Source organism: Hypanus sabinus (genome assembly GCF_030144855.1).
Source record: "Hypanus sabinus isolate sHypSab1 chromosome 24 unlocalized genomic scaffold, sHypSab1.hap1 SUPER_24_unloc_16, whole genome shotgun sequence".
Classification (NCBI taxonomy): domain Eukaryota; kingdom Metazoa; phylum Chordata; class Chondrichthyes; order Myliobatiformes; family Dasyatidae; genus Hypanus; species Hypanus sabinus.
In genome coordinates, this window is record NW_026778929.1 from 171,711 (window position 1) to 184,329 (window position 12,619).

A 12,619-nucleotide genomic window follows, 5' to 3' on the forward strand; every position below is an offset into this window, starting at 1 on the left:
GGCGTGCATGGTGCTGTAGCTTTCTATGTTTCTACTGCAAAGACATACCAGCTGTAGGTTAATTGGTCATTACAATCACAGCCTAATTATTGGAATAATGTTGATGAACTGTATTTGAACCTTCTCCAGTTTCAGCACATCTTTTCTAAGATAAGCGGCCCAGAACCACTCAATATGCTGAATGTGAGGCCTCATCTGTGTTCCATAAATTCCCAACATTACATCCTTTATATTTAAATCCTCTTCAAATATTGCATTTGCCTTCCTCACCACAGACTCAACCTGTAAATTAACCTTCAGGGAATCTTGCACAAAGATTCCAAAATCCCTTCGTGCCTCAGTTTTTTTGTATTTTCTCTCCATTTAGAAAATAGTCAACTCTTTAATTTCTTCTACCAAAGTGCATGACCCTACAGGATAGTGATACACAGCAGTGGGGCTGTTTACTCAGTGGGGATCTGATTCACGAGCACCAGGGCCTGAATGTGACGTGTGCACGGGGAGGCCTCTCCGTCCTCTGTAGTTCAGCCCGAGTCGGAAAGGAGTTCAGTTTCCCCGAGTCCCCGGTGGGGAGACGCTACTTGGGGAGGCTGTGCACTGGCAGGGAGAGACTTGCACCTTCTGCCCTCCTTCCCCGCGAGAGTGCTGGCCAGCTGTGGAGGTTGAAAGTGCACTACCCATTACACCGTGATTAGGCTCGGGATAAACCGCGTGGTTCGAAGGGGGCAGAAGGGCTTATTCCACCTTGTTATCTGGAGGGGGGAGGCAGTTATGTAGGCAGGTTTGGGAATTGGGGGGGTGATATTGGAATCATAATAAAACTACAGCACAATACAGGTCAGGTCCCTTGGCCCATGATGCTGCACCAAACATATTCTTAACTTTAGAAATGACCTCGGACTACCCATTCCCCTCCATTTTTCTAAGCTCCACTGGTTGTAACCTATCGGGATTTGGGAGGACAGGGATGGAACGGTGACGGGAGGTGGCGGGGTATTGGGGGGGGGGGGGGGGGGTGGAGGTGAGACCAGTCCCTGGCCGATGGGCGTTCCAGCTCGCAGTAACAGTTCAAGAAGCGGGTAAGAGTTAGTGCAAAGTTACAATTCCAAGAGGGTTCAAGGGCACCGCGATATAAGGCGGCGCGGGTACACTCACAACACCGAGACCTGCACGAGGGTAGATACAGTAGCTACTGAGGAGGAGGGGCAGCTTCACAGGAGCTGGAAACGTTTGCCCCGTCGGGTGTGGACGGCAGGGCTGAGAGGCTTGGCAATGGAGGGGGGTTCCTCGCCGCGCCCTTCCTCCTCCCCGCCCTGCCCCAGAGGAAGGGCTGCCCCGCTGGCTTCGTGGCCCCAGCTCTTGTGAGGCCCCCCTCGTGAGATGCCATCACGGTTCACAGTGACACAAACACCACGGTACGCAGAACCGACGGGGTGGTGGATTCAGGAGGGGGGGGGCGGGGGTGGGAGTCGAGGGGTGGTGGGGGGGAGCGTATGTGCATTCCACGATCGATCAACAGTTCAGGGCGGGAGGGGAACTCTCCTTCCCCCCACCCACCACCGCCCTCCCACCCTCAGGATCCGGCAATCCCGCGGGACGCTCGAGGAGGGGAGCTCGGGGCTTCCAATTGGGCACGTGGTTAGGCAGCCCTGCTTCCCTTGTTGGGGTCCTCCACTGCTGGATCTCCTAGCAACCAGGAGCTTCAGAGACGCTCTTGTTGTTACTAGGGGAACTGGTCTCCAGGAAGCCATTGCCTGTTGCTAGGTGGGACATCAATTCCCAGGACACTCCAGAAGTGGGGCATCAAATCCCAGGACACTCCAGAGCTGGGGCATCAAATCCCAGGACACTCCAGAGCTGGGACATCGATTCCCAGGACACTCCAGAGCTGGGGCATCAAATCCCAGGACACTCCAGAGCTGGGACATCGATTCCCAGGACACTCCAGAGCTGGGACATCGATTCCCAGGACACTCCAGAGCTGGGGCATCGATTCCCAGGACACTCCAGAGCTGGGGCATCAAATCCCAGGACACTCCAGAGCTGGGGCATCAAATCCCAGGACACTCCAGAGCTGGGACATCGATTCCCAGGACACTCCAGAGCTGGGACATCGATTCCCAGGACACTCCAGAGCTGGGGCATCAAATCCCAGGACACTCCAGAGCTGGGGCATCGATTCCCAGGACATCTCCAGAGCTGGGACATCAATTCCCAGGACACCCCAGATTTGGGACATCGATTCCCAGGACATCTCCAGACAGTGGGAAGGTAACGGCTCGGAGCAACAGAGAATCAATCATCCACAGAGGCCCCCTCGGGCTTGGCCAATCAACCAACGAGAGTGCCAGGTCATGCAATGTCCACCAATCAGAGCGGACAGCCCCAGAGTTTCCGGCCAATGGATGGGAAACGTTCCCTTCCCCGAACACCACCCCCTCGCACCTGCCTCAGTCCAAGAGTTCAGTTCAAGGAACAGCCAAATCATTGGATCTTCCCAACCTTTGGAATTTCGGAAAATAGTTCCAGGTGCGATTCGGAATGGCCTAACCGGTCCTTTAGGGTTTGCCGGGGACTCACAAGGGAATTACTTTCAAATATATATATATAAATATATTTTTATATATAGATATCTCTGTGCAATAGTGAGACAATGATTCATGATACATGCATTTCTTCTTCTCTCTCTCTCTTCCACACTCTCTCCCTCATTGCAATTGTCCAAAGACACATCCTGTAACAAATCTTTCTCAGAAATGACTTTCATGCGTCTTGCTTTAGTGGCCTATAAATTGGGTGATGGGGGAGAGGGGAGGGAAGAAGAGGGATTGAAAGAGAGAGAGAGGGAGATGGGAGAAGGAATAGAGAGAGGGACAAGGAGCAGAGGGAGAGGGGGATAGAGAGAGAAAGCGATAGCAAGTGGGAGGCATAGGGGAAGAGGGGACGTGGAACAGAGAGAGAAAGGATAGAGAGATGGAGGGGGCAGAGAAAGAGAAGGGTGACTGAAACAGAGAGAGAGAGGAGGGGAAGGCAGAGAGAGGACTGGAACAGAGAGGGTAGAGACAGAGAAAGAAGGGGGAGAGAGAAGGGGGAGTGGAACAGAGAGGGAGAGGGGTTAGAGACAGATAGAAAGGCAGAGAAAGGGGGAGAGAGAGAAGGGGGAGTGAACTAGATAGCGAGTGTAGAGACATAGCGAGGGGCAAAGAAAGAGGGAAAGAGGTATGAGACTGGGAACAGAGCGCGAGGCAAGATGAGAAGTGAGGAGGATAAGGAGAAAGAGGGAGGCAGGGAGAGAGGAAGAAAGGATCTGAGATGGGAAAGAGGAACGAAGGAGCCAGATAGGAGAAGGGAAAGAGAAAGGGGAAGCTGGGCCAAGGGAAGTGGGAGAGAGCTTGAGGAAGAGAGAGAGAGAGAGAGAGGCCGAGCTGGAGAGAGAGATGAGGAGGGGAGGGAGGAGGAGAAGCGAGAGACGAGCCCCTCATTCAGAGAAGAGACTGGCGAAAGATTTCCTCAAACTGCGGATGGACTCAGCCTTCACTTCATCCTGACTAGGGGTTGAACGAGGAGCCAATGATTCTGGAATGTTGAAGGTATTTGTCAGAGATTTGGATTTGCTGTGAACAATGTCAAAAGGATTACTATTAAGCAGAGGGCCAGAAAATCGCCGAGACCCCTTCCAACCCTGACAGAGGGCCATTGTTAAATTTCAGGGTGTTACAGTGGGGTGGTCAAGGCTGTAGAATGAGGCTTCCCCTCCCTCTGTCCTCACTCTCCCCACCCTCCCTCTCACCTCCACCTCCCTCTCCTCCCACTCTCTCCCTCTCCCCAACACATCTTCCACCTGTTCTCACTCTCCCTCACCTCTACCACCATCTCCCCTCCCCCTCTCCCTTTCTCACTCTCCCTCACCCTCTCCCTCCCCTTCCTTCACTGCTACCCCCTCTCCGCCTCCCCTTCTCCTTCAGTCCCAGCCTCCCATCCTCATTCTATCTATCCAACTACACCCCCATCCCACTCCAGTGTGATCTCCCTCCTGCACACCATCTCTCCCTCACAATCCTGCTCCCACACCCACTACCCTTCCTCCTGCCCTCTGCCAGGATCTCGCTCTCCCCAACTCATCCTCCGTTTCCTCCTTCTGACCCATTTCTGTCCACCGTCCTCTCAACTGTAGCCCTTTCGGCCCACAGTCGAGGCCCTCTGGGTCAGTCGGACCATCCCCGTCTGAAGTTGGGGAGGAAGGCAGTAAGGAAGATGGAGAGGGCAGTAGGGGAGAGAGGGGTTCATGGAGAAGAGGAGGGGTGTAGAGGAGAGAGGGGATTGCAGAGACGGGGAGGGGTGTAGGGGAGTGAGGGGGTCATGGAGACGAGGAGCATAGGGGAGGGTGGGGGTCACAGAGACGGAGGGATGGGTGTAGGGGAGCGAGGTGGTCATGGAGGGGTGTAGTGCAGGGAGAGGGAACACAGAGAATGAGGTTGTTGTAGAGGAGGGAGGGGGATCATGGAGATGGGGAGGGGTGTAGAGGAAGGAGGGGATAACAGATGTAGAGGGGTGTAGGTGAGAGAGGGTTTCATGGAAATGGGGAGCAGTGTAGGGGAGGGACGGGGTCACGGAGATGAGGAGGGGTGTAGGGGATGGAGGTTGTACTGAGACATGGCAGAGTGTAGGGGCCAGCAGTGGCAGGGAGGGACTGAGAGACACTGGTCAATGTACAGATCTCCCCCCAGAGAGAGAGGGACTGAGAGACACCGGTCAATGTACAGATCTCCCCCCAGAGAGAGAGGGACTGAGAGATACCGGTCAGTGTACAGATCTCCCCCAGAGTGAGAGGGACTGAGAGACACCGGTCAGTGTACAGATCTCCCCTGAGAGAGAGGGACTGAGAGACACCGGTCAGTGTACAGATCTCCCCCCAGAGAGAGAGGGACTGAGAGACACCGGTCAATGTACAGATCTCCCCCCAGAGAGAGAGGGACTGAGAGATACCGGTCAGTGTACAGATCTCCCCCAGAGTGAGAGGGACTGAGAGACACCGGTCAGTGTACAGATCTCCCCTGAGAGAGAGGGACTGAGAGACACCGGTCAGTGTACAGATCTCCCCCTGAAAGAGAGGGACTGAGAGACACCGGTCAGTGTACAGATCTCCCCCCAGAGAGAGAGGGACTGAGAGATACCGGTCAGTGTACAGATCTCCCCCAGAGTGAGAGGGACTGAGAGACACCGGTCAGTGTACAGATCTCCCCCTGAGAGAGAGGGACTGAGAGACACCGGTCAGTGTACAGATCTCCCCCTGAGAGAGAGGGACTGAGAGACACCGGTCAGTGTACAGATCTCCCCCTGAGAGAGAGGGACTGAGAGACACCGGTCAGTGTACAGATCTCCCCCTGAGAGAGAGGGACTGAGAGACACCGGTCAGTGTACAGATCTCCCCCTGAGAGAGAGGGACTGAGAGACACCGGTCAGTGTACAGATCTCCCCCCGATGGAGAGGGGCTGAGAGACACCGGTCAGTGTACAGATCTCCCCCTGAGAGAGAGGGACCAAGAGACACCGGTCGGTGTACAGATACCTGTAACAAAGGCAGAAGTTCAGTGACTGTGGAATAGAACTGGACCTTATACCTTGTTTGTCGAATGTGGGCCTACCTTGCTGAACCTTGGCTGGGTTCTACTTCGTGCAGAATCAATGTCCGCTGGACTGGATTTGAGTGCAGTTGCCTGGACAAAGGCTTCTGTTTTCCACCGGTGGCCGAATTCGATGGGACCAGGCTGAGCTAAGTCACGTTAAGTCTGTCTGTTCTCGGCCAACCTCAACACACTGGGTTCCTCTTTATCGCCACCCAGTCCCTTCGGCCCTCTGCTTGTGTGCTGACCCACAACCATCCTCATACCCTCCTCCTGTTCCCTTACCCCTATTTCCCCCTCCACTCACCACTGCCCAGTTTCTCCCCCTTTCCCACACACACTGGTGGGGAGGGAGGGGGGAAGATTAACCCACTAAGTCCGCATGTTTACTGGGACGCGGGAGGGAACCTGAGCAACAGGGGGGGGGGCACCCGCGGGTTCACAGAGTTTGAAGCCATCACAGAGGCACACACACACACACACAAATAGATACACATACACATAATAGATACACACACACAGATACACATACACTCATACACACACACACACACTCACAGTCAGATATACATTCGGACTTTCATGTACTATATACGCACACTCACACGTGCACACACATATGGAAACACTCACACACACTTACGTGCATGCGCTCACTCTCCAACTCTCCCTCCCTCTGCTCTCTCTCCCACTCTCCTTCTCCCCTTTGCCTCCACCTCCCTTCCCTCTCCTCCACTCTCCCTCCTGCTTTCTCTCCCCAACCCATCTTCCTCCCATTCTTCCACGCCCTCTACCCCTCCCTCTCCCTCTTACGTCCATCACCCCTCCCTTCCCCCCTCCCACTCCTGTTTTCCCTATCCCTCCCATTCTCCCACCCTCTCCCTCCCTCTCACCTCTACCACCCCTTCATCTCCCCCTCCTCTCCCTCCCTTTGTTCTCTCACTCTCCCCAACTCTCCCTCCCCTCTCCTTCCCTGACTGCTATCCCCTCTGCCCACCCCTCCCTCTCCTCCTCCCCCCCCTCCCTCATTCTATCTGTCCAACTCCACCCCCATCCCACTCCAGCGTGATCTCCCTCCTGCACACCCCCTCTCCCTCACAATCCTGCTCCCTCACCCACTACCCTTCCTCCTGCCCTCTGCCAGGATCTCGCTCTCCTCAACTCATCCTCCGTGTCCTCCTTCTGTCCCATTTCTGTCCACCGTCCCCTCATCTGTAGCCCTTTCGGCCCACAGTCGAGGCCCTCTGGGTCAGTCTGATCATCCAAGGGGTTTCACCGTTTGAAGCTGGGGAGGAAGGCAGTGAGGAAAATGGAGAGGGCAGTAGGGGAGGGAGGGGTTCAGACAGAGGGGGTAGGAGGGGGTTCACAGAGTCAGAGAGGGGTGTACGGAAGGGAGGGGGCACAGAGATGGGAGGGTGTAGGTGAGAGAGGGATCATGGATAGGGGAGGAGCATAGGGGAGGGTTTGGGTCACAGAGATTGGGAGGGTGTAGGGGAAGGAGGGGGTGATGGAGTCAAGGAAGGGTGTAGGGGAGGGAGGTTCAGAGAGATGGGGGGGGAGTTTGGAGATGGGAGGGGTATAGGGGATGGAGGGTTTTTACGGTGATGTGGAGCAGTGTAGGGGCCAGCAGTGGTAGAGAGGGACTGAGAGACACCGGTCAGTGTACAGATCTCCCCCTGAGAGAGAGAGACTGAGAGACACCGGTCAGTGCACAGATCTCTCCCTGAGAGAGAGAGACTGAGAGACACCGGTCAGTGTACAGATCTCCCCTGAGAGAGAGGGACTGAGAGACACCGGTCAGTGTACAGATCTCCCCCTGAGAGAGAGGGACTGAGAGACACTGGTCAGTGTACAGATCTCCCCCTGAGAGAGAGGGACTGAGAGACACCGGTCAGTATACAGATCACCCCTGAGAGAGAGGGACTGAGAGACACTGGTCAGTGTACAGATCTCCCCTGAGAGAGAGAGGGACTGAGAGACACTGGTCAGTGTACAGATCTCCCTCTGAGAGACACTGGTCAGTGTACAGATCTCTCCCTGAGAGAGAGGGACTGAGAGACACCGGTCAGTGTACAGATCTCCCCTGAGAGAGAGAGGGACTGAGAGACACCGGTCAGTGTACAGATCTCCCCCTGAGAGAGAGGGACTGAGAAACACCGGTCAGTGTACAGATCTCCCCCTGAGAGAGAGGGACTGAGAGACACCAGTCAGTGTACAAACCACACAGACATCAGTGGAGAGGGAGGGGGACAATTAACCCATTAAATCTGCATGTTCGTTGGAACACGGGAGGGTATCAATGTGCTCCTTTCTCTGCAGGTCGCTGGCCAGCCTTTGAGCTCTGACAGTGCGGATGATTTTCCCCTGGATGTTCAGAGGGCAGATTGGTCGAAGCTGGCTGCTGTTCTCTGCATCGTTTTCTTTTGGAATCAGGCCTCCGCCATATGAACTTCCAGAGAAACCGTGAGGCTCCCAGTGCGCTCTTCTAAAGCCTGTATGCTGCTCCACTAGGACACGGAGAGCCGGGTGCCACTCTCACCTGTCGGTCTGCCTTCCCCACCTCCCTCCATTTTAAAGGGTCACAATCCAAGTGGTAGGTCGGACGTCGGATGGAATAACCGTATCTTCCTGCCTTTTCCGGTTGTTGTGAATCTTTCCCAGGCGCTCTTCCGGCTCCTGCTTTGATGTTTTCCAGGTTCCACATTTTTTCTGTGAAGAGACCTTTAGTGAATTTTAAAGTGTCCTTGCCGAATTGTGCTCTCTCCTATTCCTTCTTTCCGCGCAGCTTCCTCCGATTCCCAGATCCTCGTACCTTTGTCTGCCAGCTCTCCATGTCCACTTGACAGTCTGGACCTTTCTTCCACTGTTTCCCTAGCTGTCTCCTTTCCCGAACCGGTCGCTCAATATCCTGCTGCCTCCTGGACTTTATCGGTGGTGGTGGTGATGCCTTTCCACTCTACCTTGCGCCGACGCCAAGCCGCTCTTCCCCCGGAGTTGACGACGTCTCCCATTGCATCCCACTTCTTTTCTGCTGTCCCTTACAATTGCTCCAAAGTTTTCATCAAGTCGATGTTGATGGTCTCCCACTCCTTCTCATCAGCGGATTTGGGCCACTTCACGAGCGGTCTGCGCCCTTTGATCTTTCTCTGCTTGGCTGGGTCCCTCGGTCGGGATTTCTGCGCTAACCTCAGTGACGGGAGTGCTGAAACTCTGCCAACTTTGGTTAGTGTCCGGTCGCAGTGCTTCACTTGACTTAATAGACTGGCTCTGCAAGAAGTACCGGTCAACGCGAGCCCCTGTCCCTGCTCCCTCAAGCACCCTTTCCTCCCTTGTAGCAGGCTCCCCCTCTCCACGCATCTGACGAACCCAAAGGAACGGCAGAGACCGGTACAGTTTGACACCAGCAGTGTCACAGGAGTTGCCAGTCAGCGTTGAACTCAACTTCAGACTGCCTAGGGACTCCAGCTCCCGATTTTTCCCTCCGGGTTAACTCCCGAGCCTTCTCCGCGAAAGGGCACAGCCACAAGGCAGCGGAGGTTTGAGATCAGAGTTTTCCTTCTCCCCGACGAGCTGCCAATCACGGCTGACGAGCCCCGTCTGCCCGAAGCGACTGGCTTTAAGGCACCAGAAACCTGCCTTTGCCCCTTCTCCTGTCAGTAGAAACGGTTCAGCCAGGCTTGGTAGCTGAGCCACACCTGAAGGCCAGGAGCTGGACCTGGTTGTCAGAGGCTGTTTGAGGCGCACGCCATCAGGAGCATTTAATAGATAGTGGGAGCTCATCCCCATTACAAACCCCTGGCTGTAACAACTTTAAGGAACTGTTGTGCAGTATTCTTTCTCTCACGCACACACACACACACACACATGCACACGCACACGCACACGCATACACAGACTTGTGCATACACATAAAGACATACATGCACACACACACACAGACACAGATTTGCGCGTACACATAAAGACATGTACACCCCCCCCCCCCCCCCCCAATGTGGCCAAAGTTGTCTAGATTTGGCTAGGCTAAATTGACCCTGATTAGGTTGAACCAGGCTGAAATGAGCTTGTTTAGATCCTGGTGGGTCAAAGTGGGCTGATTTAGCCTGAGACAGGCCAATTGGCCCTGAGCCAGACTGTAGTGTGCTTGTTTAGGCCCAGGTGGGTCAAAGTTTGCTGATGTAGCTCAGGACAAACCGAAGAGGGCAGGTTTAAACCCAGATGTGCCAAAGTAGCCAGCTGTAGTCCGAACCAGGCCAGAGTAGGCTGGATTAGGCCCAGGTGGGCAGGAGAGAGTTGATTTGGGCCCAGACAAGCCAAAGTGAGATGGTTTAGATTGAACCAGACTAAGGATACAAAATGGCTTAGATTGGTTGGCTTGGGCCAAGCTAGTCTGAAGTAGGATATTTTCGGCCAATCTAGATGAAGTTGGCCTGATTTAGTATGAGCCAGGCTGAAGTGGGCTGGGTTACATGCAGGTGGATGGTTTGATCCCAGGTGGGTCAAAGGTGGCCAGTTCATGCTGAGCTGGGCCCAAATGGGTGAGCTAGTTTAGATGGGCCAAATTGAGCTGGATTAGGATGGGTCTGACTGAAGTGGGTTCATTTACACACAGGTGGGCCAAGGTTTGGACAGAACCAGGCTAAAGTAGGCCATTTTAGGCCCAGGCTGGCTGAGGTAGATTGGTTTAGACCAAGTAAAGCCAAATCAAGCTGCTTTAGGCTGAAATGGGCTAAGTTAGACCCTAGTGGGCCAGATTTTGGAATGGGAGGCTGGTTTGATCTGAGGAGGCCACCTCAGGCCTAATCAGTACCAACTGGGCAGGATTAGGCCCAAGTGGACCAAATTGGGCTGGTTTATGATGCATCAAGTTGAAGAGGGCCAGGTTAGACCCAGGTGAGCTGTTTTTGGCTCTGGCTCAGTCCACGTGAATGGGTTCAGACCCAGGTAGGCCAAGCTAGGCCAGTTCAGGCCCACATAGAATGAGATGGGCTTGTTCAGGTTTTGGTAAGCCACACAGGGCAGGTTCAGGCCTGTGGTAGGCCAAGCAAGGCCATTTCAGGCCTTAGTAGACTGAGCAAAGCCAGGTCAAGCCTAGATATGCCAGGCTAGGCCGGTTCAGGATAGTCCGTGCTAGTCTAGTTCAGCCCCAGAGAGATCGAGATAGGCTGGTTCAGGCGCAGACAGGCTGGTTCAACTCAGTCAGGCCAAAGCCGGCCACCTGCCAGGGGATAGGGAGTGATGCAATTTGCTCAGCTCACGCGTGATGGACGAATGCCCCTCCCTCCTCTCCCCCCACCCCACCACAGCAAGCCGACCAACTTACTTCATGTGAGGATGGGGTGCGCCGGCCTCCTGCTGGGGTGGTGGGGCCTTCTGCTGGCCTCCAGGTCTGGTCTGCTGGTGCGGCTGCTGGTGAGGCTGCTGGTGTGGCTGGTGGTGCTGTCCCTGTCCCCCCTGGGCAGCTGGACGCGGCTGCTGGGTGGTAGGGGCAGGCCGCCCAGCCAATGGGCCTCCCGCAGACCCTCCCCTGGGCCCAGCCTGGCGAGGGGAAGCTCCCTGCCCTGGCCCGGGCCTGGCCTGGGGTCCTGAAGCAAGGGGGCGTTGGGGCGAGGCCTGGCGGGGCTGCTGGGCCGAGGCAGATCCTGGAGTCCGGGGCTGCTGGGCCGGGGCTGAACCCGGGGTCCGGGGCTGCTGGGCCGGGGCTGAACCCGGGGTCCGGGGCTGCTGGGCCGCGGCTGAACCCGGGGTCCGGGGCTGCTGGGCCGGACCGCCACCTCCCCTGACACCTGGCGCCGCGGGAGGGGGAGGCTGCTGTGGGCCGTGCTGGCCCAGGGGGCTGAGCTGGCGTTGAGCGGTGGGGCTGGCCGACCTGGACTGCTGTGGCGAAAGGGGTGGGCCAGACGAGCCCTGTGGGCTCAGGCCCGCGATTGGCTGGCCCTGCGGGGGAGGCCGCTGGTGGGATGGCGGCCCCGGGCGTTGGGACTGCTGGGGCAGAGGCTGCTGGGGTCCACCTGTGGGGGCAGAGGAGGAGGAGAGCGAGGGAGAGAGAGAAGTGGAGAGGCAGAGAGAGAGACACACGCAGGGATGGGGAAGAGAGAGAGAGGGATGGTGAGAGAGAAGATAGATATGGATTTGGAGAGTGTGAAAGAGAAGAAGGAGATGGAGAAAGAGGGAGACAGAGCCAGGAAAGAGAAAGGTGGGAGAAGGGGGGAGAGGGAGAGGGAGCGAAGGGAGGAAGAGCATGTCAGAGAGAGAGCAGTAAGTGACAGGAAAGAAGGGGAAGAGGGAGGAGAGAGAGAGGAGGAAGGGAGAAATGGCAGGAGAGAGAGAGGGAGGAGAGAGAGAGGAGGAAGGGAGAAATGGCGGGAGAGAGAGAGAAAGAAAGGTAGAAAGATAGAGAGAAAGAGAGAACAGTAAGAGAGAGGGGAGAGAGGGGGAAGAGGGAGAGAGAGAAAGAGGGTGGGGAAGAGAGAGACATTAGTTACCAAGTGTAAGCTGTCCTCTGGCCCCTCTAGAGCCTGTCACAGTGCGGGATCAGACCATTTGGCCCCAGCCACTCTGTGCTGACGCTCCCATTTGTCCCTACCCTCCCCCCCCCGCCCCCAGACATTCCCCATCTCTGTGAACGTGTCCAGGGCTAAGCTGCCTCTGGGTCAACATGGGAGTGGTCGGGCCAACGGACCTGTCTCCTGTGGTGAGAATCCATTCCCATGCCCACACACCCACCAACCCCGTCCCCTATGATCATTTCCCCTCCCACTATAAACGCAAATACTTGTGCCCGCTGCTATTAGACTCTCCCCCCCCCCCGGGGAAACGATGTTATCAACCTCATCTATGTCCCCTCCATAATTTTGTTCACCCTTCCATCAGGTGACGTCCTCCGCCCCCTCCACTGAGAACATCTATCCAATCTCTCGTAAACATTCCAGAAAACATCTTCTGAGACTCTCGAAGACATTAGTCAGGCAGAATGTGGGGAAATAGCTCAGGAAA

General features: G+C 55.7%; 1 protein-coding gene across 1 annotated transcript in view; it reads right to left on the reverse strand.

Moving 5' to 3' along the window:
* Positions 1 to 3,468: 3,468 nt before the first annotated feature.
* LOC132385459 (synapsin-1-like) overlaps positions 3,469 to 12,619 on the reverse strand; it is a 244,053-nt gene continuing 234,902 nt past the window's right edge. Inside the window, exons 12-13 of the mRNA XM_059957544.1 lie at positions 10,947 to 11,634; positions 3,469 to 3,614 (exon numbers count right to left, since the gene is read on the reverse strand). Coding sequence (XP_059813527.1) covers positions 3,479 to 3,614; positions 10,947 to 11,634 — 824 coding nt within the window. The 3' untranslated portion in view covers positions 3,469 to 3,478. The remainder of the gene's footprint in view (positions 3,615 to 10,946; positions 11,635 to 12,619) is intronic.